The sequence below is a fragment of the Perca fluviatilis genome, chromosome 4 (genome assembly GCF_010015445.1).
Source record: "Perca fluviatilis chromosome 4, GENO_Pfluv_1.0, whole genome shotgun sequence".
NCBI lineage: Eukaryota > Metazoa > Chordata > Actinopteri > Perciformes > Percidae > Perca > Perca fluviatilis.
Genome location: NC_053115.1, coordinates 40,664,234 through 40,691,436, shown reverse-complemented (window position 1 = coordinate 40,691,436; position 27,203 = coordinate 40,664,234). Strand labels below are relative to the sequence as shown.

General features: G+C 39.4%; 2 protein-coding genes across 3 annotated transcripts in view; both read right to left on the bottom strand.

Annotated features, from left to right (window-relative positions):
• Positions 1–6,615, bottom strand: part of LOC120557684 (butyrophilin-like protein 1) — a 31,300-nt gene extending 24,685 nt beyond the window's left edge. The window contains exons 1-3 of the mRNA XM_039798240.1: positions 6,500–6,615; positions 6,348–6,386; positions 5,410–5,682 (exon numbers count right to left, since the gene is read on the bottom strand). Of these exons, the coding sequence (XP_039654174.1) occupies positions 5,410–5,491 (82 nt within the window). The 5' untranslated portion in view covers positions 5,492–5,682; positions 6,348–6,386; positions 6,500–6,615. The remainder of the gene's footprint in view (positions 1–5,409; positions 5,683–6,347; positions 6,387–6,499) is intronic.
• Positions 6,616–22,694: 16,079 nt separating this feature from the next.
• On the bottom strand, positions 22,695–25,238 carry LOC120557687 (butyrophilin subfamily 2 member A2-like). 2 transcript variants are annotated; one of them, XM_039798243.1, is made up of 3 exons: positions 24,502–24,585; positions 23,925–24,269; positions 22,695–23,265 (listed from the first exon to the last, which is right to left on the bottom strand). In XM_039798243.1, the coding sequence occupies exons 1-3, from the start codon at positions 24,506–24,508 to the stop codon at positions 23,261–23,263; spliced, it is 357 nt and encodes a 118-aa protein (XP_039654177.1). In that variant the 5' UTR covers positions 24,509–24,585; the 3' UTR covers positions 22,695–23,260. The 2 variants fall into 2 exon arrangements, 1 of the variants encoding a protein (XP_039654177.1); XR_005638994.1 differs by lacking the exons at positions 22,695–23,265; positions 24,502–24,585 and adding an exon at positions 24,939–25,238 and having other exon boundaries at positions 23,931–24,269.
• Between the last annotated feature and the right edge of the window lie 1,965 nt (positions 25,239–27,203).

Genomic DNA, 27,203 nt, shown 5'->3' with positions numbered 1-27,203 from the left:
TACAATCTCTTATTTTACCAAAATAGTTCAACAAAACATATTTCAAAAAACATTTTAAGCGAGAAATAGGCTTCATTTCAGCTCGACAAAGGTCAGTTTAAATGATTTTTGTCAGCTTTGGAGTGACGGCGACGGCTGCTCCTCATTGGCATAAAGTTGGTTGGATTCAACTTTATGCAAATGAGGAGAGGGCGACCCGACGCCCCACTTCTTCCGCAACGCTACCAGAATGCATTGCACCACGCTCCCATAGAAATGAATGGGAAGCGGGAAAAAGACGCTGACAATGGAGACACACCATCAGTCTTGTCATGTTCCTTGGGGTCATGGTTTGGTGAGAGGAATCCTTAAACCAGATAGTGAAATGGTCCAGTCAGCTGATTGGGGAGCCACAACTTAACCCAGCATCCCTGTACACCAGACAGTTCCAGAGGATAGCTCCATCTATCTTAAATGATGACCCCCCTTTGTACAGGGATTTTAAGCTTCTTCCCTCCAGACAGAGGGTTTTAATCCCAGGTGCAAAACAAAGTTTCATTCCTGCTGCTATCACTGAAGCACTTTGGACAGCGTCTGATATTAATAAACTGTGAATAAAACTTAAAAAAAAAAAATGTTCGCCCGGGTTAAGGCTGCCGCCGCACGACTTGGGCGGGGTTCCATATCGTTTGGGCCAGGCCCAGTAGAGTTTGGCAAAATATGGTAGGTCATTTGTGGGGGAATTTTTACTTGACAAATAACAGACATGGTTGATTGGCACGTGATTAAGATCACAGACAACCTCCGTAATTATTACAAATGACTAGAGGTCACCAGGTAATACTAATCGTGTGCTAATAGGGCTTAATACGCTGTTTTGTGGCCTATATACTATAATATTCACCGTTTCCATCTTCATGTTCACCTTGAGTGTTTTCAGTTAGTTCTTCTTTTAATGAACCAACACTCTGCTGCAGTGACTGAAGTGTAAAGAACAGGTTTATCATCTGGGACCCTCACTGCGAGAGCAACGAGTCCTAATAACAAGTTTACTTTGTCCAGGAAAAACTTTATTTACCTCTATGGTATCAAATTATTATTTTCTAGGAACCATCACTGTATTTACTGAGAGTTGAGGTTTGGTCCTTGTTTTTAGTTTTTCAGTTTCTAGTTAAGAAATAAAATAATAAAATCATCAATAACTAAAATCCTACCTACATCTTTAAGTGTCATTATTCTGTTTGTGATTCATGTGACTCGGCTGAAATACTGCAGTTTGCAACAACAATTAATAAATCACTCTTTGTAATGAATTCCCACTAGGTGGCAGTATTAGTATGAAGGTAAATATGGTGCAAAAGGTGAGAGCTTGTAGAACAAAAAACTTTTATGTTAAAATTTGCACTTGTAAAAAATATTCACACACGTGATCTGAATTTGAAGTCACACAAAGAAAAAAAACACATTTACTCGTGTACTCTTTTTTTTTTACTCCGGTTCATTTTCCATCACAACCACATCTCAACTCAGTGATTACAACCTCTGGAATCTGTCTTGTGGATGAAAGTCTCGCCAGGGATGCGCAACTTGGCACGTGTTACCCTCTGATGAGGGTCCGTCTGGGGCTGCAGGACCTGGAGCTCACCGCCACGGTTTCAGTTTGACTGTTGAAAAGGGTTAACATATTTAAAAAAGGTATTTATTTAGAAGCAGGCTGGCTGGTTAGTTAGCTAATGCTAGCTTGCTATTCCACCAAGCTTCCATGCTACATAAATAAGCCGGCCAGAGTCGTCCCTCATCTGGCGATAGAAACCCTGCTCTCCCCGTCCTGTTGGCTCAGAGCTCCACAGCCTAAAGGCTGTTTTATTAGTTGGCCAGAGGCTCCACGAGAGCTCGCCGGAACCCTACGGAAGTGGTCTGATGTTTATACTTGTGTGCTGGTGTGTGCGTCGAGCTTTTTTTTTTTTTTTTTTTTGTAAAGGTTTGCGGGTGTGTAGTGCGTAGTGTTTTTTTTTTTTTTTTTTTTTTTTTTTTTTTTTTTTTTTTTTTTTTGGGGGGGGGGAGAAGGGGGAGGGAAGAGAGAGAGGGGGGGGGAGCGGTTGGGGGGGAGCACCCCTCGAGCGTCCCGGTGAGAGAAACAAAGTGTCTCCTCTGTTCTTTCTGACCACGGTGGGAGATCTGGAGCAGGAGAAGTTAACCCTCTCCTTGATTTCATGTTGTTTATGGAGAAGGAGAACCAGGACATGAGTCGGGGAAATGCAACGCTACCAAGCCACAGCCGGCGGACATGCATCGCGGAGTGGCGTGTAGTTACATTTTTCGAGAGGTGGGCGCCAGGCTACGCGTAGGGTCCGGCGGTAGGCATAGACACAGACGGGTCTGCGGGTCTCTGGGGGTACGCCACATGATTTTACGCGACAACTATAAAATGGCCTGAAGTCCACAGGTATCATTAGTTTTGCACCAAATGTATTGCGAAAAGCTGCGGCAAAAGTCGAGGCACAGATTGGCCACTTTGTGATGCGAGAGCACATAGTGAAGTTGCAGTGACAGATTCCACAGGTTGTAATCACTGAGTTGTGGTTGTGATGGAAAATTAACCTGAGTAAAAAAAATTAAAAAAGTACACGGTAAATGTTGCATTACAAGTTTGTCATTGTGTTGATGCAAATACCAATCTACACATTTGTGAATATTTTTCTGTGACTTCACATTCAGAATACAGGTGTGTGAAGATTTTCTACAAGTGCAAATTTCAATTTACAAGTTGAGATTTTCTTTACAAGCTCTCATGTCTTTTTTCTTTGTGTGACTTCAAATTCAGATCACATGTGTGTGAATATTTTTTACAAGTGCAAATTTTAACATACAAGTTCAGATTTTTAGTTCTGCAAGTTCTCACGTTGTATTGCACAAGCTCTCACCTTTTGCACCATATATACCTTCATATATTAGCTATATAAATGGATATGGACTTACACTCTTATTAATGTATGTGTTAACAGCTAATACAGATGTCAGAGCCTCAGTATATTTTGGTAGAAACACTGTTACATTAATGTGTTACACCCTGTTTTATTTTTTCACTTGTGGAACAGATGTTGCCGATTCTTTGACTTCAGTCACTAAATCATCCCCCCAACAAGTGTTTTCATGTTGATCCTCAGGATCAGGTTGTGACAGCTGATTATAAATCTTTTACTGGGTGTGAAGTTTTACTAAATTATAAGTAAACATAATTAGTTTCATCTGTAGGCGTCCAATCAGAGAAGAACATCAACAATACAAACATGGAAATTATTTCAGCATCACGAGCTGCAGCAAAACTTACAAGACCTTACCCAAAACTTAGAAACTTACCTGATCTAAAAGTTTTAATGGATCAGGTGAAATATTAAACTAAGTTAGTAACATACAGACAAACAAACAAATACAGAAGGTTCTGCTTTTTCGTCTTTTCTAGATTCTGTATGCAGAATGTTTGAGTTATAGTATAATATGTATTCATGTTGTTTAGAGCGACATAATATGCTGCTTAACAGACATAACTTGGCCATTAAGTGTAACATTATTAGGTAACACTTTACTTGAAGGTATCGACATAATCATGACATGACACTGTCATAACCATGACATGAAACTGTCATAACTATGACATGACACTGTCATGAATGTGTATCATAAACAAGTCATAAACGGTGATGACTTCTGTCATACTTATTTAAGTTGTTATGGTTATCATACAAGTTGACATTGTTTGGGTTGTATTGATTATGACATCCTGTTCCATGTCATGTTGTCTTAAGAAAGGACACTCCAAAGAAATGTCAACTTGTCATGACCAAGACAACTTCTGGCAATGTCACTTTGATTAATGTCAAGTTGTCATAATCAAGACAACCCAAACAATGTCAACTTGTCATGACAAAAAATGAATGACACTTAATGACAGAAGTCATAAAGGTTTATGACTTGTTTATAATGTCTGACGTCACAGTGTCATGTCATAGTTGCGATACACATGTCAGTCACGATGATGTTGATACCTTCAGTGTTACCCATTATTATTGCCATAACTTTGAGCAATATTAGATTATTTAGTAACATATAACTTAACTATATTTAACAGGTCTTATGTCATGTTTTCTGTAGAGAACAATCAGCTACTCCACAGTTACATGTAGTAGTTAGTTTGTGTTAATATTTCTAACAACAATCTCAGCTGTATGCTAAAATCAGAAACCTTTTCATTCCCAAACGTATCATGGTAGAAGCCGAAAACACTCCAGACTTTGTTTTCGCGTGTTTTCATCTCAACTAAAGAAGAAACTAACTGTAGAGAGAAGAGTCTCAGAATCAGAGCTGACCTTCAGTCTGTACAGTGATAACGTAAGAAAACAACATCTGGGCATTATGTTTCTCTATGGTGTGATATGGAATAACTTGTATTTTGATACTACGGGTCCTATTTTAAACCCTGTGCAGCGCATGCAGTCCAACGCAAGTGTCTTTGCTAGTTTAAGACCGACGCAGTTGTCAGTTTCCCTGTCCAGTGCCCGCGTCGTTTAAAACAGCAAATGCACCTCCGCGCACATCTGTGCGCCCCATGGGCGTGCTGGTCTTACAGGGAGGTGTGTTCAGGTGCATTCTGGGCGTATTGCCATCTTGAGGCAGCGGGAAGTGATCGCACCAGTGACCAACAAAACTGTAAAGTGTGCAAATCCGCCATCATAATAGCAATGTGCCAAGGTCCAAATGGGCTGGCTTTTAAAGGGAATGGGAGATGATCTCTGATTGGTTTATTGCATGTTACGACCAAAGACCATTAAAATAGGGCCCTACAAGTGTTACTCTGACGCTGCACAACACTTCTCAATGTTCATCATTTCTGTCCCTAGAATCCTTCTCTGAAACATGTTTACTAATAGTAAATGTAACTCTGTTAATGTGACGGTGTATCATGTACACACATTTAGTATCAGTGTATAATCATAGTATTAGAAAGTCACAAAGAGAACAACTGATGATGTACGGGCTCCTAAAAGGTGAACTCAGACTGATGACAAGGTCAAGTTTAGTCTCTATTTAATCTGTGAATTTGACTGTTGAATGTTTCTAAAGTTTGTGTTTTATTCAGCACAAAATACTGAAAATACAGAAATAAGCTTTAGAGCTAACGAATGTACAAACCAACTGTGTGTGTTAATATGTAACAGTACTGAACTACAAACTCATTCTAGCTCTTATATCTGTAGATTAATGAAGTGGAGTTTCAGTAGTTTTCACTCAGTTTGAAAAATTTCCAACTTCAGCAGATTTCTTTGTCCCCATTTCCTTTATGTTCAGTCTGAACACACATTCATTTAAAAGAAAAAAAAGAATAACCTAAGCACAATTATATGAATATGAAAATACAAGTAGTAATCTCACCATTGAGGGGCACATAAATTTCAGCAGAAATCTGATGGCTGATTGTCTCCTGAGTGGCTACACAGCGATAATGGTCAGCCATGGTCACAGTAGCGGTGAGAGTGATGTAGAAATGGCCTCCTCTCTCTGAGACTTGGGGCTCCTCAGCAGTAAGGATGTTTCCAGCTCTGTCCTGCCACTCTACTTTAGGTTTTGGAGTGCCATGAACCTCACACTGCAGCAGCACTCCATCCTTAGTTTTAAGTATTGTGACAGATGGTTTTGGAGCTGCACCTGTGAACATAATAGAAACAATAGAAATAGATTAAAATGGACAGTTATATTATTAAACATGTACTATCGGGAGCCTCAAAGACACATTCCAGGCAGCAACGTCTGAGACGGCATGATATTTAGAAACACCTTTAACTTCTTCCAATATGAGCTAGATTCTGACTTATATCATGGCAAAGCACAGATACAGCCAAAAACCTTTAGACTTCTGTGAGATTTGTTTTGCTTAAAAAATATAAAATAAACACCACTGTATCAAATATGAAACATTGTACTTAAAAGGTCCCATATGGTGAAAATGGGTTTAAAAATAAATGCAAGCATGACCATAAAGAATCAACACCTCTCTGAAACAGTTTCTATAACAACCGATTATTATAACCTTCATAGGATTTATTCCTGAGTGCTTGGTCTTAGCTATGTGTACCTAATACATTGAAATTAAGTGGATGTAGTTAGTACTATGGTTTTTCATTGGGATGGATGAACAAAACGTGACCAATGCACAATTAAATCATATTTTTAAACACTGACTGATAAATAAGTTTATGTTGGCGTATAAATGTCAGTTTGGTCCACAGATTTAACGTTTTTTGAATCATATCAGGCCTGTGATCACATACATGTGAGAAGTAGAGAGTAACGTTATTAAAATCAGGACTCACCTGGGATATTTTCCCCTGTTCTGTTTTTTAAAACACGATCTAAAAGGCAAAACAAAACATAGTTAGTGCTTGTAAAGAATTATCAACTTGACAGACAAAAGCAGAAATTGTTATCCAGCAGAAATCTTTAACTGTTTAATGAACGTACTCACCAACAACAAGCTCAATCTTGAATGTTTGAGTTGGCCGAAGATTTGGAAAAAAACAGGTGTAGTTTCCGCTGTCGGCCACCTTTGTATTTCTGATGGTTATGGAGGCGTTGCCGTGTTCCGTTCTTCTACAAAATGAGAGACTTCGACCTATGAACTGCTGAATCTGACCACCTCTGCCATTATTGGAATGCTGGCCGTTGGCATAAAAGAACACATCCGCACCATCTTTCTTCCAGTCGAACACACCTGACGTAATGTCCTCCTTGTTGCTAAGGGAACAGGGTAACATAACATCTCTGTCTTCCTCCACTGTGATCGGTGCTGGCCCTGGAAGATAAAAACATGAATTCATCAGTGTGTTTACATGCAGAGTCATTAAGTTAAGACAAGAATAACTAATGTTTATAACAAGAAACGTCTTGTTTTTTGGCCTCGTCTTGAACCATGTCTACAGCAAATCCTTTGCACCAGATAACATGTTGACCCTTTTTACATTATATTTCTTTATTAGGCCTACTTCAGTCCATCTATTTCTTTCCTCATATAATAATGATGATCTTGATAATAAGATGATCCTTTATTTACCCCCAGAGGACAGATATGAGTAAAGATAAATACAGGAAGTAAAATATATTTTTTCCAAATTAAGACGGCAACAAAGACAATGAGTGACTCCAGCAGCTATTTGTAAAAAACTGTCATTTAATGTGGCTGTAATTGGTAATATAATGTTGAAGTATGAGGCCCATTGTTTTTGGGGATGCTCTGGAAGTTAGTTGGTCCGTGACATTTCTTTATTGGGTAAGTGGTCATTGGTCTGAAAACGTTTGATAAACAATGTTCTAAACTACACTCAAGGAGAGGGCTCACACTGAATCTACTACAATCTAATAATACAAAGTGTCTGTGCACAGATATAAAGCCTGGCCTGACCCCCCCCCCCGTCACATCCCAAACAACCTAACAGAAGACTTACTACTTCAGAAGGATAAACTGCAAACCAAAAATTGTATTGTAGCTAAGAGTTGTTATGAAATTTGTCCTTCATTTTTAATACATTTGCTTCAATCCATCTATTCTAAGAGGAAGTAAATCTTCCACATAATAACGTCATTACTTTGTATACAGGAATCACACCACACTCATGAATAATTAATAACACTGAACTCTTTCTATTTTTCCCAAGCAATGACAAACATCAACGTGCGGTTTTAAAAGTTAAAGGCTTTCTCTCTCTCTGCATATTGTGACCTTCCAATAATGTGAGTGTATGAACTTGAGAGTGGAGCTGGTGGAAGAATTACAGAAGTCTCTCTTCTCTAGGGCAGAAAGATTACTACTAGGACTTTCACTTCCTGGACACAAACAGAGAACAGCTGCAGTGCTTGTGTCGGTTAATAAAAAAATAAGAAAAAGACAGTTTGACAATGATCTGAATACTATACATACATGTCACTATTCACACAGTGCTTGCTTCACTGACTGGTGTATTGTGGGTATGTAGGTAGGTAGGCCAAAAACAAGAAGCTTCAGGCAGCAGATATAAAGAGTTTCTAGGAAATGCACACCAACGGCCCAACTTCTCACAACAGGATGTAGCATAGGCCCGCCCACACACATGCACGGGCACACACACACACACACAACCAGTGTGAAAATATCATATTTCATCATAAGTGATACAAGAGTCCAAAGTTAGGTAATCGGTGTAACTGTTAATCTGGTTTTATATAAAGAAGAGATTCTTGGAAATAGTGTTCTGTCTGCAGCACATCATTGCTCTACCTTCTTCTCTACGGTTGTCTGAAACGGGCCAGTAGTACTCACCAGAACTGATACCGGCACTTCTGATCTGTGTCCCCATGAGTACCCTTACTTCTAAATCTTATCAGTATTATTAATAGGCTAGTCTCGCTTTGCCAGACCTTCCTTCACAGCGCCGTGGAGGAAGGAAAAAATTTCCATGCGCCATGGTTCTAAAGGGTTGTACTTAGTGTCTTCATTAATCAGAGGTGTGTTTTAGGCGTAACATGCAATAAACCAATCAGAGATCATCTCCCATTCCCTCTAAAAGCCAGGTGCTATTATGATGGGAGATTTGGGGGGGTAGGAAGGAAAGAAGAAACTGATCTGCTGGTGCCTGAAGTGAAAGCGTGCGAGCAGATCATACGTGGCACCAGCACTATGCCACCAAAACTCCATAATACTATTTCTTAGCTGCTACACGTCCCTGTGTGTGTAACAGGCATAGCATGCATGCACATTTGACTAATTTGCGGTTAAAACAACCAGATTATTCTGTTGATTATTTTCTCGATTAATCGATTATTTATTTGGTCTCCAAAATGTCATAAAATAGTGAAAAATGTGGATCAGTGTTTCCCAAAAGTCCAAGATGACGTCCTCAAATGTCTTGTTTTGTCCCCAACTCAAAGATATTCAGTTTACTGTCCCAGAGGAGAGAAGACACTAGACATATTCACATTTAACAAGCTGGAATCAAAAATTCTTACTTTTGTCTTAAAAAATTACTCAAACCGACTAATAAAAACTAATCAAAATAGTTGGTGATTAATTTAAAAGTTGACAACTAATCAATTAATCTTTGCAGCGCTAATACTATTTACATAAATAAAGAGATTTGCATGCAGAAAAGGCACAAATTGTTGCAGAAAAATGTACCAGAATGCAGAAAGATTAGCTGGGGACGACCACCAGACAGCCCGGTTATAATATAACACTTTTCCTTAAGTAAAGGATCTGAATACTTGGTCCATCACAGCTTGTAAACATCCTGGGGTTCCTACTTTAGTTTGGTTTAACAAAAAGCTTCAGGCAGCTGGCAGCGGATGAAGAGTTTCTCGGAAATGCACATCAATGCCCCACCTTCTCACGACACACACACACACACACACACACACACACACACACACACACACACACACACACACACACACCTGCAGAAATGACGCCATATCTAAAGTTACTAAATAATATTTTTAATCTGTGCTAAATATTATTATACATAATGACCGCAGCTGAGCAGCATGATTAATATTCTGTTTCCAGACCTCTGCATGTTTACATTGAAATAATTAATAATAAATTACATTTGCGAATAGGGTATACAGGCCTAGCCTATTTTAGTGTAATGATCAGTTTTCTTACCGTTATGTTGAGCAGATGTGACTCCAGAGCGAGTCAGGAGGCAGAGACACAGAAGAAGAAACTCCATCGCGCGTCGATGTCTCCTAAAGATCAGACATCCCTTTAACATCACAAATTCTCTAATAACGGAGGTGGAGACAGCTCCTACCGGAGGTGGGTGGGGGGCGGGGGTGATTGGCTGATCAGAAACACTTTCGGTTCTGAGGCAAGCTGCAACAACAGCACCACTTCCTGCACAAATCCTTCAGAATAAAAGCATCATCTCCACAGAACTATGACTCATGCATTCTGCACAAGATCTGCTCATAATGTGTGCAAACTGCAAAAGCTCTTTATCTTCACACCAACATTAAAGCTGATTATTAAAACAAAACGACAGAACTAAAGATTAAGCTATATATTCACTGTTAATGCACAAAACACACACTTCTTCTGACCACTTTATCAGCAGAAGTAAAACCTTTCCGGTGCATTTTCTCCAAAATAAAAGTTAATTAACTAAATGTTGCACAGAAAGGAGGTAGCTTACTGTTAGTTGGCAGCAAAATGCAGCTGTTCAGGATCACCAACCAGGTAAAGTGGGATCAATATTTTTTGATAGCAAAAAAGTCTATACCATTGGTTTCCCAAAGGTAGGTCGGGGGACCCCGAAGGGTGTCCTTGAGGGTGCTCCAGGGGGTCCGCAGCAAAGGGGAATCATTTTTCACAAACATTCCATCCATAAGTAACACAATGACAGAATGTATGACTGTTTTGGTCATAGGTTTCTCTCTGTTATAAAACACCAAAAAATCCTAAATCAAGGTCGAACTCTGGGAGGAAATTTTTACCCATGGGGGCTCCGTGGTCTATTTGGTTCAGTTTAGGGGCCGTTTTTGGAGTTAGACTGCATCTCCTCCTCCTGAAAACACTCCCATAGATTGTTTGTTTAAAGGTGCTGTACAGGTGCAGCACTCCAGGCTGTAGGTGGTGCCAGAGGAGCCGGATTTTTTAAAATGACCTGCTTCATGTAGTTCTACTGAAACATAGGACAGAAAGTGTTTTTAGAAGTCTTACCTACTGCACCTTTAAGTGTAGAGCTTGAGTCATACTTCTGGTGTAAAATCTACGCAGTGGCTACATACGGACCCCCACCCGTGAGCCTGACGTGCACCTCTCCAAAAATATAACTACACGTCACGTCAACGCACGCTTACCGGGCCGTGGCTTGGTAGCGCTTTCTCCGACTCATTTCCAGGTTCTCCTTCTCCATAAACAACATGAAATCAAGGAGAGGGTCTCACTTCTCCTGCTCCAGATTTCCCACCGTGGTCAGAAAGAACAGGATTGCCCTGAATGTTTACACATCAGGCTCCGTCTCTGGCTAAAGGGGGAAAAGCTCGGAAATACCTCACAACCCCCTCATACGCACACATCTATTCACATTTATTTCCTTGTGCCCGGACATGGCACATGTCCTTGTGCCCGGACATGGGTTTTCCCCTTAACTTGTTTGGGGACATGAACTCCTCTCCACAGCTAGGAGCCAAACATCCATACTGACCTCCAGCCTAGAGGATGTTCACCGCTCCTATACAGCAGCAGTCAGTGTGGTGCTGGAAGTAATAAATATGTGGAATACATGTTGTGGATGCAGCTACGTCCGTAGGGAGTTGGGTTGAGAACCGGAGAGTCACCAGTTCAAATTCCCATATGGACCAAAGTATGAAACCTTGATCGGTAGCTGGAGAGGCACTGGACTGCCAACTCACACTCATCTCATGGAGCAGCCTTCACTCTGACATCTCTCCTTTAGTGTGCACAGCATGTCTAGGCCATGTGTGTGTATTTCAGGCCTGTGTGTAATTTGTATGCAACTGTACAAACCGAGTGAAAATTTGAATTTCCTCTTGCGGGATAACTAAAGGCATGTCTTCTTCTTCTACATACGAATAACAGTGCTTTACTTTTCGTAGCTATACGAATGGTTCATGCCACAGCTTGCTGAGGTCTAAAAACACTTACAAAATGCCCAAAAGCGACTTACAAAAAGTGCATCCAGCCACGTGCATACAACCCCAAAAAGTGCAAGAGTCATGCAACTACACCAACTGAAAGTGCTACATTTTATTCAATGAATGAAAAAGAAAGTTTCCTGTTGCTTTTGTTACCTCTGTAACACATGGCGTCTCCTGTTACTTCTTTCTACTTTTCACTTTTCTTTCTTTAACCTTTATCTACGGCTTCCTGAGGTAAATTTGGGATTTGTTATATTGGGCTATATAAATAAAATTGACTAAGCTACACGTGACCTGGCACCAGATGGCAGTGTACAAAAAAATAACTTTACTGTCCTTAACTTTACAGGTCAAATGGCTACTACAATATACATGAATAGAATATACACTGTAAAATATTACAGACCCATTTAGTTATGTCCACTTATTTCTTATTTTTAACTGAACGAGCTTATACAAGTTGTGGATTTTGAACTCAACTTTATGAGTTTTTAAAGTTAAACTTGCATTTATTCATTGGGTTGACTATTTAAAAAATGTATGTGTTGATTGAACTTGGGTTTGTGTAAGTTAAGTTATCAGTTGAAAAAAAAGGGTGTGTGTGTGTGTGTGTGTGTGTGTGTTGCAACAAAAAGAGCTGCCTTTTGAGTTTAAAATAACCTGTCTTCTTCCATGGCAAAGTTAAAGCATGGACACAATAAATTAATTATACACCGCATAAGTGATGTAGCCTATTCAAATTTCTACTAAAATATAACATGTGTTTTGGCAAACAAGAAAGCACTGTTGCCCGGCGGAGGGAGTACCTGTCAACAACTTGTGATTTCGACTCTTCCTCAAATTGAAATGGAAAGTTCTTTTCAAAAGTCAAACGTTTAGCTCCGCCCACCATTTAGCCCAACCCCGATCTGTGTACTGCAGTCAGGACTGCAATTGGTTCATTGGCTGGCCAATTCCCATGATGCAGGCGGTAAATAGAGTTGTGTTAAAATTTGCTGAAAATTTTGCAGTTTGTTCAAAATACAAATGAATGAATTCTGTTTATTAAACGTGTGTGTTTAGAATGTAGTGTTTTGTTGCCTGGTAATTGTCATTGTTATTGCTGGTTTACATTTGTAACCATGAGTTAAGTGACTGTTACGTTTGATAAGAAGAGCTGGAGTATTACAGTGTTAGATGTTGAGCAGTATTAGAGTTCCTTCAGCTGTTAATCTGCAGCATGTCACTGTACTACTGGCAACTTTATGCCAAGTGACACAAGATCAGCAGAGAGGCTCCTATTTTGCACGGGGCCAGGGGTGGCCCCATCTAAGCACCCATGCTATGTCTGCGATAAATGTGGTTATGTTGTTTTAACTTGAAACTGTGAGTTGAAATAAAGCAGAAAAGTATGTCTGTTATACTAGGCAAGGAAGGTTTCTTGCATTATTAAAGAAAATAAATTATTTGTTTTAACTTAAAGTATGAAGTTAAACCAAGTAATACAAAGTTAAATCAACTAAAAGAACAACTTTAACAAAACTAGAACACTGTAGTTACATCAACCTCATTAACTTTAATTTCTAAGTTGAAACAAAGGCAGTCTTCAAGTTGAGTGAACTTCGATTTTCAAGGCAGCAGAAGGGAACAGGATTGCATTTCTAAGTTAAACTAACATGAAATTTATTAGTGTACATTTTCTTGTTTACATTAATATAAACTTGTTGATAATGTTCGGGCGATGTTCTAGTTAAAAACCAACTCAAAAATGTTCTTTGTTTTAATGTAGCTGTCTGTGTTCTTGTTTTAATTACTGTTTTACCAGGTTCTCCTTCTCCATAAACAACATGAATTCAAGGAAAGGGTTCACTTTTCCTACTACAGATTTCCTACTGTTAGCACAGGCGAGGCGCTTTGCCGGTTTCGCTCCAAAGCTAATTGCCATCACTCTCTCTACCACACACTCCCCACGCCCTGCTGAGATCGACGCACACACCAACGAACAAGTATAATCTTCAGGCCACTTAGGTAAGCTACGGCGAAAACTTTACGTGGAACCTCCCCAGGATCATAAATCAAGCTCAACGGGCCAGTTGTTCAAAACATTTAATCTGGATCAAAATTATCCGGATTTGGAAATCCCATTTTTTGCTATTCAGGATCAGGTAATCCATCTTACTTTTATGCCGTTTTTTCAAAGCAACATTGGATTGGATCACCCTGATCCAGATAGACAGTTTTCAAGATTACCAAATCGGATTACCAGTGCTCTAAATGGGACAACATATCACAATGTGGGCTATCAGCTATGTAAAGAACAGGTAGGAGAGCCAACATGGGGTCACTGGAAGTGTTTCTAATTTTGAGACAAAACACAAAAATAACATAACCATACACTTCCATTCATAATTTCTTTTATGACCCCTCATCTGAGTTACAACAAATAAAAACAAATATACTGTACATTAACAAATATATTGTGGATATTTTGAAAATGTCTTAAAAACAAAAGGCTAAATGTCCAATAGTTAACAATATAAAGAATGTTCAGGGTTCTTCTTCATCCGAGGAGGAGAGACCAGCATTTCTAAGCCCTGATTTTAGGAGGTGGATCTGAAGTTTGGCTTTGGTTTGCTGCAGTTTGGTCAGCTTGATTAGTTCCTCTGCCAGGACGATCTGTGCTTCTGCTCTTTCACTTTCTCGTGTAGACATGGGGACAAGATCATTTCTATTTTTATTTTATTTTACTATACTGAATAGCTTAATTGGTAGCCTATGTCTACTTCATCTACTTTATCACTGTTACGGTTACACTAGTCAAGAGCAAAATATAAAATTATATACAATACATGATACAAATGTATTATTTGACCAATTTTAAAGTTTTGCTACATTTTCTTCCTGGAATCCACCTTGAAATCCTACCCCCTGTTGGGATCAGGATAATCCTGTTTTTTGGATCAAAGTTATCCAAATCCTACTGACAACTTTTGAACAACACAAACTGAAGGTTTGATCCAGATTAAAACTATGATTGGATTCCGTGATCTAAATCGGATTTCAGAATCCTTCTTTCCCTTTCGAACAACCTATTTTCAAGATTTGATCCAATCCGATAACCAAAATCCGATCAGATTACCTTTGAACAACTGGCCCAACGTGATGAATAATGCTTCCACTTGCCAATAACCAGAAGGGAATTTGTGTACTGGTACCAAGCACACAGCCATGCATTGGGCAGTTATGAGGCTCTGTTTGTGCATGTTTCTGTAAAATCATCAGCTTGTTTCCGTTGCTTCTGCTCTTCTCTGGAAAGGTAATAAAGATTCTTGATGAGCGATGACACTTTGATTTGTTGGAAGTCTTCTGAAAGGAAACCCTGGATCAGAGTAGGCTGAAATGAACTCCCAAATATCTGCAGCCAGTTATTTAGTTCTTTACTCAGCTATACGTGTAAACGATCAATCACATTACATAAGAAGAGAGTTGCTTAAGGCAGGGTCTCCCCTTTTCTTAACCGGACCTATTCAGTGGGGCAACATCAGGGGCCTCCTCAGGCTCCAGCCCCAAATGTTTTTTAAAAGCCCCTAATCTTTGAGGATTTTAAAAACAACTTCAACTTTGTGTCATTTCCCCTCAGTCTCTCTCACTGGACCGGCAAATCAATGGAGCAAAATTACGGCCGAAATTTCGCCAAATTTCATTGTCTGTGAACTCTACTAAAAAGGTTTCAAGATTAGTTATGTTGTTTACGCCAAATTCCTACCCTACCTATGTTATGCAACTTCAAAAATAGAAATATCAGTTTTTGCCTCTCAGGTGGCAGGATTGATAATGAGTCATCCTCAACATTAGTTGTGTTCTGGTTTTAGAATAATAAAGACATTTGGAGAACCTTTTACACAAAACAGGATGTCAGCTCTACAGGATGATTCTTTAATTTGGCGGCTAACATGTTATTCCCAAATGATGTACAAATTTTGGGCATTCGGTTATAAAATGGCTTAAACAATATTGCAAATAGCTGCCATAAATGGAGCATACCCCCGACCCCCCCGGTTTTGGGATGAGCCCTGAATGTTTAAACATCTTGCTCCGTCTGTGGCGCACACATCTGCAGTAGCCTAATGATGCCAAATCCAAAGTTATCAGGGGCCTTTTTAACTTGTGGGAAATTGTTGTGCAGATCTAACACACTGGAGTCCCTCCTGGCCTTTTACTAGAAAGATGGTTTTACTGACTGTGGTTTTATCTGTTTAATGAATGGATACATGTTAGTGAAGGACAGGTTCAAGCTTGCTATGCATAAGAAAGCTATTGACTTTTCCTTGGAAAAGAAAATCTGATATGGTATTAATTAAAACATAAAACATCCTAACTGTGGCTGTTTCTTCAGGTAACAGGCACGCCTGAGGTACCTGGCACGCCAACGTTTGATTCCTTAGAAATAATCGGTTACAAAACAGCAATGTGTTGCAACACCCACGTCTGATTTCTCAGTGTGTTGCAACACACGTCTTGCAGGAAAAGCAATGTAATGTAATGGACAATTCCGCTTCCAACCTGTAGGGGGACCGAAGAGGAAAACTTTACATAGTGTTGCTTTAAAGCTCAGAAAAAAAAACATGCATCTTGGCCAACAGGATGTCTCCACATGGACAAATGAAGTCCTCAGTCCTAAAAGTACTAAGTTTTTAAAACAGCTACAGGTTATACAGAGCAACTATACTGGATCTTATTTCCTTGTGCCCGGGACATGGGCCATGAACACTTGTGTTTTCCCCTTAACTTGTTTGGGGAGATGAACTCCTCTCCCCGGCTAGGAGCCAAACATCCACACAGAGCTCCAGCCTAGAGGATGTTCACCCTTCTATACAGCAGCAGTCAATGTGGTGCTGGCAGTATTAAATATATGGAATACATGTTGTGGATGGAGCCAAGTGCTGTAGGAGTTGGGTTGGGAACCAGAGGAGAGTGTTTAATTTGTATGCAACTGTACTAACAGAGTGAAAATTGTGAATTTCCTCTCGCGGGATAACTAAAGGCATGTCTTCTTCTTCTACATACGAATAACAGTGCTTTACTTTTTGTAGCTATACGAATGGTTCATGCCACAGCATGCTGAGGCCTAAAACATATGTCAGAAGAATGCATTAGGCCAGGGATTTTCAAAGTGGGAGGTGGGGCTCCCCAGGGGGGCTCCAAACTGTTTCAGGGGAGGCTCAGTGAATGGAAGTGAAAAATGATATTAGTTATTACATAAGTTATCAATAAAAGATCTTATAGAATAGCCTAAATGTGTCAAGAGATGGTTCAGAGATTACAGTATTTTTGGTAAAATCTTAAATTCTATCAAATAAGATGAACAGGATGACTAGATGGTTAAAAAAAAAAAAAAGCAGTGTTTGGTCTCAACTAAAGCTAGGACTCCTGAAACTTTGCACTTGTGTTTCCAACTTCCCTTTATTAATTATACCACAGCCACAATTACTATGGTGCGGCCGATTTGCCAATCAGTGGCCTATAGCTGTCAATCAAAATCAGTGGATCAGAACTAGAACCAAAATATGGGAAGTCTTAAAATAATAACTATTATTCTTAAAATATAAACAAAAACTGTTTTTTTGGCTCCTACAGTACTGTTTCTCCCCCACTTTCCCAGAGTCAGAAACTAATAAATGTCTGAGGACAGACCTTTTTTATGTATGTGGTGTAGTCTAAATTAATATCAAACAGCATTATTAGGCTATATTTGGCTCAATTGTTGAGTATCTGTGGCATCAAATAACATAATCCTGATCCTAAAGTGTTCCGACCCCTACGATGGATTTGGCGACAGTAACCCGACAATCAAAGTGTGACAGAGTCAGTGTAAAAGTGAAATATGTGGTTTTATTCCTAACATGGTTCACAACAGGTTGGTGGAAGATGGTGGGAGATGGGACCTGGAGGTTGTGCCAAACAAATGAAATTAATATAACAAAACTAGGCCTAGCTCACCACTAGCTCTACAAACAAAACAAGTCAAACCAAATACCTAACCAGCTTCTCTAAAAAGATAAAGAGAACATTACACAGATGGCAACAACCACTAAACCTGGTGTGTCTATACAAAGATCAACGATGTGCAAAATGTACAGGGTAACCCAACTTACCTAAGGTCCTCAACCTCTCAAAACTCTACAGTTTAATTACCAAACAGCACCAGCTTAACCCTTGTGTGGTCCTTCGGGTCACTGGGACCCGAAGGACCACACAAGGGTTAAAGGACAGGAAGACCAGCAACCAGCCAGCAGCTCAGAGCAAGAGAGAATCCTTCTCAGGAGTCCTCCTTTTATTGACTGCCACCTCGAATACTGATTGGCCAACTCCAAACACAGGTGGAAAGCAATCATCACAATCATCTGGAGAGAAAACAGCAAGAGGAAGAACAACAAGAGAGAGAGAACACATGCAGACAGGCGCTTTCTCTGGCATGTAACACCCCCACCCATATAAGTCCAAGCAATGCTAAAAAATATTCTTCATATCCAGAAGACAAGTGGAGCTCCATGGACTGGAACTTGGCACCGCAAATCCATTTTGCACCGAGATAGTCAACCTCCTTCTTCATGACTTCCCTCTTTGCGCGAGACTTACCCGATATGCATGCTGCTTGAGTGGCTCAGGGCGGGTCAGAACAACGTCATGAGCTATGACAGAAGTTTGAGAGGGGATGTCATTAAACAAACACAGGAAATGACTTATTAGTTCCTTTACATCTTTACTCTGGTCATCAGGCAGATGAGACAAGTAGCAGTCCAAGATGGACATCACTTCAATGTTACTCAGCCTGGCACCTCGTGGTGTAGCACCACGCATCACCAGCACCTGGGGCCTCATGTATAAAAGATTGCGCAGCTTTCATACCAGAAGATGGCGACGTCCAAAACTTGAAAAGTACCTATGCACAGAAATATTCACATATAAATATATAATATATAAAACCGGGCGTACGCCAGGTCCTGCGTACTTCTTTATAAATCACAATCAATGTGAAATTGAGCGCACACCAACCCGTCAACAAGCCACCAACCCGCCTTTGTCTCCTCCCATAAATGAATATGGAAATTACAATAAATGCGACCCCGCATCGTCATTCTTTGTCCAATCACAATGGGTAATCCCGCTGCAGACGGAAAAGAAACTTCACCGACTGTGAGGTTGAGGTACTGATCACGGAGGTGGAGGTTTGTCATCTCGGATAAGCAATAAAAGAAAATGCCCAGAGTAGCAAATGGTGACCAGGCGGTGAATGCACCGATCCATGGCAGAAATAAAAAGAAAGTCTATATCGAAGTGCAAATCAAAAGAATAGCGCCACACCAGTTACAGAACAACATGCATCTCAGTCTGTCCAAATTACGCACAATAAGTAGTTTGAACTCACTGATGTAATGCCATTTATTACGGAAGTGTTAGTAGGCTCAGTGAAACGCTGAGTCCAGCGCAGGGAGATCCGACTCAGAGGAGGAGAGGTTGGTGAGGCCAGCGTCTCCACGGCAGGTGACTGCTGCACGGATCCGGCTGCGCCATGCATGGATGAAATAATGAAATAGTAAATAGGACTACAGTAACAGAAATATGTGCAGAATCAAGACAGTCAAGACGGCCCATTGTTTGGTGGACTGGGTACACCTTGTTCACTTAAGCCTACAAATCATCCACGGGATTAATGACGCATCACATGAGTTTGCCCCCAGACACAGCGTTTGTTCCTGGGGAAATGGATCCGGTTGGCCCGCCTCCTGTGCGCCATGGATGTCTGAGCCTCAGCAACTAAAGACTTTTGTTGCCAGTAAGATATTTCATCTATGGGAAATACAGAGGATGACTGAAAGTATTTCCTAAGTGGATTTATCATTTATTTCCCATCCTCATGTTTAACAGAGATTATGTTTTTTCATATACAACGTCACAGACGTTATGCCAGTAACTGTAGTGGAAACTTTATTTTGTAATGTTTGGTGATTTTCGACTTTTCAGTTAGAATTCTCCATGTTACAGAGCCAGTAAAGACTTTTGCGGACGGCCCGCACATTCTCAACGACTGCTCAACAGTTTGTGTGGCCCGCACATTCTCACGTCAAGTAAATTTTTATACATCACAAAGTGTCTGTGAAAACCAGAGTACAAGCTTTTCGCGTACGCGTAACGTTTATACATGAGGCCCTGGAGAGCTCATCTTCGAAATGGAAGCCATTTGCCAGCTGGATGCTCACCCGGACTGACTCACTTTAACTCCCCCGGTGTGTACCGAGTGGTACGGTTTCATCATGTTGACATGACACACTCTGGTTCGTCGCTTGCGATCAGGGGTCTGGATGACGTTTACCGATTTTCTTCTCCACAACATAAGGACCAGAAAATTTAGTAGAGAGTACAGAACCGGGTATAGGAAAGAATCAAAACCTTGTCGCCTGGCTGGAACAAGTGTGCAGCTACTCTACGATCATAGCGTTTCTTCATCTTGAGCTGGGAAGAAGTCAGCACTTGTTGGAGGCGATCCTTGAGCCCAGCAACATACTGTGGAATACTTTTGACTCTTTTTTCCGGCATGACCAGTAGCTCCTTAAATACCTTCAAAGGACCTCTCACCTTGTGTCCGAACACCAGTTCAGCAGGTCTGAACCCTAGAGACTCCTGTACAACTTCACGGGCTGCAAACAACACAAGCGGTCGAGTCCTTCCGCGACTCATTACAGTTCTTGCGTAACATGGATTTCATAGTCTGATGAAATCTCTCTAGTGCTCCCTGACTTTCAGGATGATAGGGACTAGAGGTATGTTTAACGCCTCATTTTTGAAGTGCCACCAAACACCTTTGATTTGAAATTGGTTCCTTGATCCGTTTGAACCACTGTTGGCAGACCAAACATTGAAAAGAAGGTCACCAGAGCTTTGACAACGACAGGAGCCATTATTTTCCATAGTGGGATGGCTTCTGGAAACCTAGTGGAAGCACACATAACAGTTAGGAGGAACTGAATACCAGATTTAGTCTTAGGCAATGGTCCCACACAATCACTCTTTGAAATGGCTCACCCATTAATGGGGTGGAGAGGAGCAGGGGGAATCACCTGGTTTGGTTTTCCAGTGACTTGACACACATGGCAGGTACGACAAAAATGAACATTAGACTTCAGTCCTGGCCAAAAGAAATGCTTGAGGACTCATCATATCATAACGTTTGGTTTCAGCCTACCACTCCTCAGTAAATACATAAAATACATCCTCGGTGGAGCTCTATCGCCATCTTGTGTCGTGTTACTGGAGTTACACAAGTCTAATATCATCATCAGTCCTGTCTCTTGTGAGGAGATGATCACATGATTCCATTCCTGTTGTTAGAGATTGGTCTGTTTTAAGGTCCATATATTGAACCCCTTCACATTTTTTACGCGACTATTTGCATTTTTCTATATTTACTGTTGTGAGAGTATGCATACTTATCACAATATCATCCACCGTCATCATCAGCAGCAGAATCTCACCATGTCTCAGCCCAAGCATGAAGTAGAACCGTACCAAATCATGTATATGAGCAATATTACGGAATGTATTCATCCGCGCACACCATGTCTTCATTCAAACAGGAGTTTCATGTTCTAACAAGATAATTGATCACATTATAACATTAAAAATATCACGTTATAACAATAAATGATCATGTTATAACATGAAAAGTATCACGCTATATCCATCCATCCATCCATCCATTGTCAACCACTCATCCCGCCCACAGGGCGGGGTTGGAGCCAATCCCAGCATACGTCGGGCGAAAGCGGGTACACCCTGGACAGGTCGCCAGTCCATCGCAGGGCTATCACGTGATAACAATACATTACCGTTAGAACATGAAAACTATCATGTTACGTTATAGCGTGATAAATAGTACATTGTAATAAGAATATGTTCTTGTTATAACTTGATAAGTTTGTATGTTGTAAAAAGTGTAAAATATGTTGTTATAACGTGAAAATATGTTATAACGGGAAAATATGTTGTTATAACGTGAAAATATGTTGTTATAACATGAAAAACATCTTTTATTACAATGAACGTTTCGGTAATAACGTATACTCATGTTTTTCTCTTTCTGCCGTGGCAGCACTACCCTTCTGTACCCAATCAGCTGAGACTGTCTGTAAACTCGTGGTAATAAAAGGCAGAGCGGCTCGCCACACAACAGGATGTTCAACTCAGCCCCGTTTCAGTTTATAAAACATGTTGCTACGTTTTGTCGGGGCTGAACGTGGCCCAGCTCCACAACAACAGTACTTCCTATGTCTGTTTTGATAGGGTCTCGAAATACAAATAATGTGATATATTAATATATGTGTGTAGAATCCTAACTGAGGTATGATTGCTAGAATGGGATAATGCCTTGCCTTAAGTATTTACAAAAAAACAACTTTATTATGTATGTACTATGCACTTTATTTTATTTGTATTTATTGATGTATGTACCATAATGTATTGTCAATAGAGCCTTGCCACTTTGTACATTTGTTTTTAAGAAATGCAAAATCAATATTCCTACGAGGAATACGCAGTTGTAATGTAATGAATTATTCTAAATAGTTAAAAAAAAACACTTCCTTGTTTCACAAGTAGCTGAACTAACCAATCAGACGCTAGCAGAACTTAGACTGAGGTTAATGTGAGGAAACCACAGAGGTAGATTCATAACTGCTGATATAAATAAACATGTAAATATGTCAATAATATAATAACTGTGTAAACAAATATGTCAACAGTTAACTGTATAAACATTGTAAATAAAAAATGTCAGCGTCATTTCCATATTAAGGAAAACAATTTGATTGGAGATTTTTTTTTTTTTTTATTTTAGTTCAGTATGTAGGTCTCTATGGTTCAGCCAGGACTGCACTCACTGAGTTAGATAAGAATACCACATCTCAGCCTTTACTATTCTTCTAAATACACAAGCAAGACATGATTGTCTAAAGAGAAAACAACTGTAATAAAACACAATATAAAATAACAAAAAAATTAAAATGAAGTGACCTTTTTACACAATATATTTCACACTTCAAACCAACACAGAAAACGTTGCAATTAATGTCTGAATACAAAAGACAAGACTTATAAGAGCATCATCATGTTGACCTGGTCCTCTCTGCTCTACACACCTCTGGAACAGGAATACTGCAGTACAAGTCTTACAAACAAGAGCAAACAACTGTAATAAAACACACTATAAAATGCAAAAAAAGTAAATGAAATTACCTTTTTTTTTTACACAATATTTCACACTTCACATCATCACAGCAAACGTAATTATGTCTGAATACAAGAATACAAGACTTATAAGAGCATCATCATGTTGACCTGGTCCTCTCTGCTCTACACACCTCTGGAACAGGAATACTGTACAAGTCTTACACACAGTTACACAATCAACTAGAACTGCAAGACAAAATCAATGAGCTTATACATTGTGATATAACACAAGCATAAAATAACTGAAAACTAAAGAAATGTTTCCAGTAACACAGAAATTATCAAAGCATCATTAGAAATTTAATGGATGATGTTCATCTGGCTCTGGAATTTAAGCTGCAGGAAAAAGACAAAACAATATTAAAGAAATTAAATTAAACTTTCTTGATCATAATCAGGCTGCACAAACTGCTAACACATCATTTATTTTGGTGGCTGATCTACACAGATTTACCCCCTCCAAAAGTAAAAGAGAGAAAGAGAAAGAAAGTATTATGTATTACGCATTTATTTGTTTGAAATAATAGTAGATGCCTACTGCTTTGTGTGTGTCGCTGCATGATTAGAATAGAGTCCTACATCAAATCTATTCAATCATTTTAAGAATAGAATAATATCTTAAGTACATTATAACATTCTGTCATTTGAGCGCATAGAGATCATTTTTAATCACACATGGCTGTAAAACTAGAGGCCAGACTTCAAACAAACATTAAAAACTATACATAAAAGTAAAGTTAACTTTTGTTTGGTTCACTTTGAAACCAAAACCAAAATGCAGATGCATCTCTCAGCAACATGAGGCTGTGTGCACACTCAGAATTAACCTACTACAGACTGCTGATATTTCATTAAGAAATGTGAAACTGACACCATCGATGAGTTCAAAGTTTTCATCATGTTTGTTCAGATGCAGCAGCTAGATAACAAGGTGGAGACCAGGCTCCAGTCCTTAAATGAGAGGACATCTTTAACTGGTTTATCAAAGTACTCACCAACAACAAGCTTAAAGTGGAATTCTTGACGTTTCTGAATTAATGGAAAATCACATCTGTAGTATCCACTGTCAGCGTTCGTCATATTTCTGATGGTTATGGAGGCGTTGCCTTGTTCCAGTCCATCTGGAAAATGTGAGACTCGACCATTGAACTGCTCACTCTGACCTGGACGCTTCTCACTGTAAAGATCACCATTATCATACAGGAACACCTTCTGACCATTATCAGTTGTCCGGGAAACTTTCTGCCAGATAAACTGTGTTGACGTAATGTCCTCCTGGTGCCAGAGGGAACAGGGTAAAGTAACATCACTGCCTTCTCTCACTGTGATGAGTTTTGGTTCTGGAAGATAAAAACATGTATTAATCAATATGTTTACATGCAGAGTCATCAGTTAGTAATTATTAAGGCAGAAAAAGTGTAAGCAGAATTATTCCACAAAGGCAGTTTTACAAGCAGTTTAGTCTGTAGTCTAATTTCTCCTGCATAATTATATCTGCATTTTTTTTTTTTATATATAAACCAAATATTTGAACTATGTTTAAGCTTGTACTGCATTATAACATTTACATACCTTTCATTACATATATTCAATCATTTTAAGACTAGAATGAAATTATCTTGAGTACATTATAATATCCTGTCGTATGAATTTAAGCAGCCCCATCTTTTCACTCTCGGCTTCACACATATGGCTGTAAAACTAGAGGCCAGAGTTCAAACAAACATTAAAAACTATGCATAAAAGTCAAATTAACTTTTGTTGGTAACTTTCAAAACCAAAAACAAAATGCAGATGCATCTCTCAGCAACATCAGCGCCGTGTGCACACTCAAATTTAATCTACTACAGACTGCTGATATTTCATTAAGAAATGTGGAACTGACGCCATCGATGAGTTCAAAGTTTTCATCATGTTTGTTCAGATGCAGCAGCTAGATAACAAGGTGGAGACCAGGCTCCAGTCCTTAAATGAGAGGACATCTTTAACTGTTTACTCAAAGTACTCACCAACAAGAAGCTTAAAGTAGAACATTTGAGGTTTCTGAATGAATGGAAAATCACATCTGTATTCTCCACTGTCAGCCCTCGTCCATATTTCTGATGGTTATGGAGCCGTTGCCTTGTTCCAGTTCATCTGAAAAATGTGAGACTCGATCTTTGAACTGTTCACTCTGACCTGGACTTCGTCACTGTAAAGATCACCTTTATCATACAGGAACACCATCTGACCATCATCAGTTTTCTGCCAGATAAACCGTGTTGACCGAATGTCCACAATGGTGCTGAGTGAACAGGGTAAAAATAGCATCATCGCCTTCTTCCACTGTGATGACTTTTGGCTCTGGAAGATAAAACATGTATTAATCAATATGTTTACATGCAGAGTCATCAGTTAGTAATTATTAAGGCAGAAAAATTGTAAGCAGAATTATTCCACAAAAGGCAGTTTTACAAGCAGTTTAGTTTGTAGTCTAATTTCTCCTACATAATTATATCCGCATTTTTTATTTTAAATATAAGCAAAATATTTGAACTATGTTTAAGCTTGTACTGCATAATATCATTTACATACCCTTCATTACATATATGCAATCATTTCAAGAATAGAATACAATGATTTTGAGTACATTATAACATCCTGTCGTATGAAATTAAGCAGTCCCATCTTTTCACTCTCGGCTTCACACATATGGCTGTAAAACTAGAGGCCAGAGTTCAAACTAACATTAAAAACTATGCATAAAAGTAAAGTTAACTTTTTGGTTGGTTACTCTCAAAACCAAAACCAAAATATAGATGCATCTCTCAGCAACATCAGGCAGAATGCACACATCTGTAGTACAACTTTTTCAAACAGATGTTACAAAGTGCTTCGCAAAAACAATACAAACTGAATTCATAAAAAAAGAAAGTAACTTTAATACTTTATCAGGTGTGTTTTTACATTTTTGTCCTCCTGACTTTAACATTTTGTTGAGTTTCTATGTAGCTTCATCTCGTTCATATAGCTGCTATGAAGTCTGTTTAACAACAGAAATCGTGAAACAGGAAAATAAAACAAGATCAAATACCAAAATTATGAAAAGCAAAATTCAGAGATCTGAACATTCATGTTGACCAACAGCGATGTTGAAGCTTTAGTGCGTAACTTTCTGATATTAATGAATGTCCGTTACATTCAAGCCATTGCAAAATGAGTTACTACAGAGCTGTGCGATCACGGAAGGCTTGTATCATGTGGACGCGACCGACAGTGTTGTCGTCATTACTTAGAATTCCTCATGGGGGAGACAGAACTACACACTATAACTTTACATCTTTGTTGCTGTGTCAGAGTGGTGTTGACTCGTTGGTCCTTTAGGACGCTTGAGATTGGTATGTTGTTGATTTTTCTTATAGATCTTATATATTGTAATATTTGTTTTATTAAACTCACTCTAAGTCCAACCAACAACAGACTAACAAGTCGAAAACAAGTAGTCACAGATTTAGTATATCCCGTGTGGTGCACCGGGTAGTTAAGGTGTAGAGCCCCTGGTGATACTTGGAGCAAAGTCTCATGTTGCGCGCATGCTCTGCCTCGTCTTCTCTGTTTTTGTTGAATTTCTGTAGCAGAAACAGTGCCACCTATAGGCCTGGAATATGAAGTAGTGTGTTAAGTATAAAGCTCTTCCTTTATATGCAGTAGGTGCTGGACCTTCAGCTGGCTGCCACACACCACAGAGAGAGGACTGGACTGTTGGAGATGGTTTTGGTAGCTGTGTGAAAACATTGAGCAACAGGCCGTGGGCCTGCCTGTAGCCGGGCTATCAGAGGAGCACGGTTTGTAGTTGTAAAGTTGTGTTAAGTGTGAGCAGTCAGAGAAAATAAATTGGCCTGTAAACTTTCTGTCTGCTGTGGTCTGTGCTGAGGGTAACCCATGGTGGCAGCCAATCTTGCTACATCACCTTTATTTTTTTTTCTTCTAATTCTTATGTTTCACACTGGTCTTAAGCATGCAATAAAAACAAATAACGTGATTCTATGAACTTCGGAGCTGAGGGATGAATCTTGTGCAGTAGCGCCATAGAATTTTAACTTCACGTATTTATGTTTAAGGGGAAATAATCACAGAAATCTGATCACAAATTGGTCTGAAGTAGATCATCAATTTTTCCCTATAAACAACTAAACTACAATGAGCTGGATCCACAGGACAAGCCTCCACCTGAAGGAGTCAGTTGTGAAAACTAGTTGGCAAGCTAACAGAGATTAAATATATAACTGCTGGAA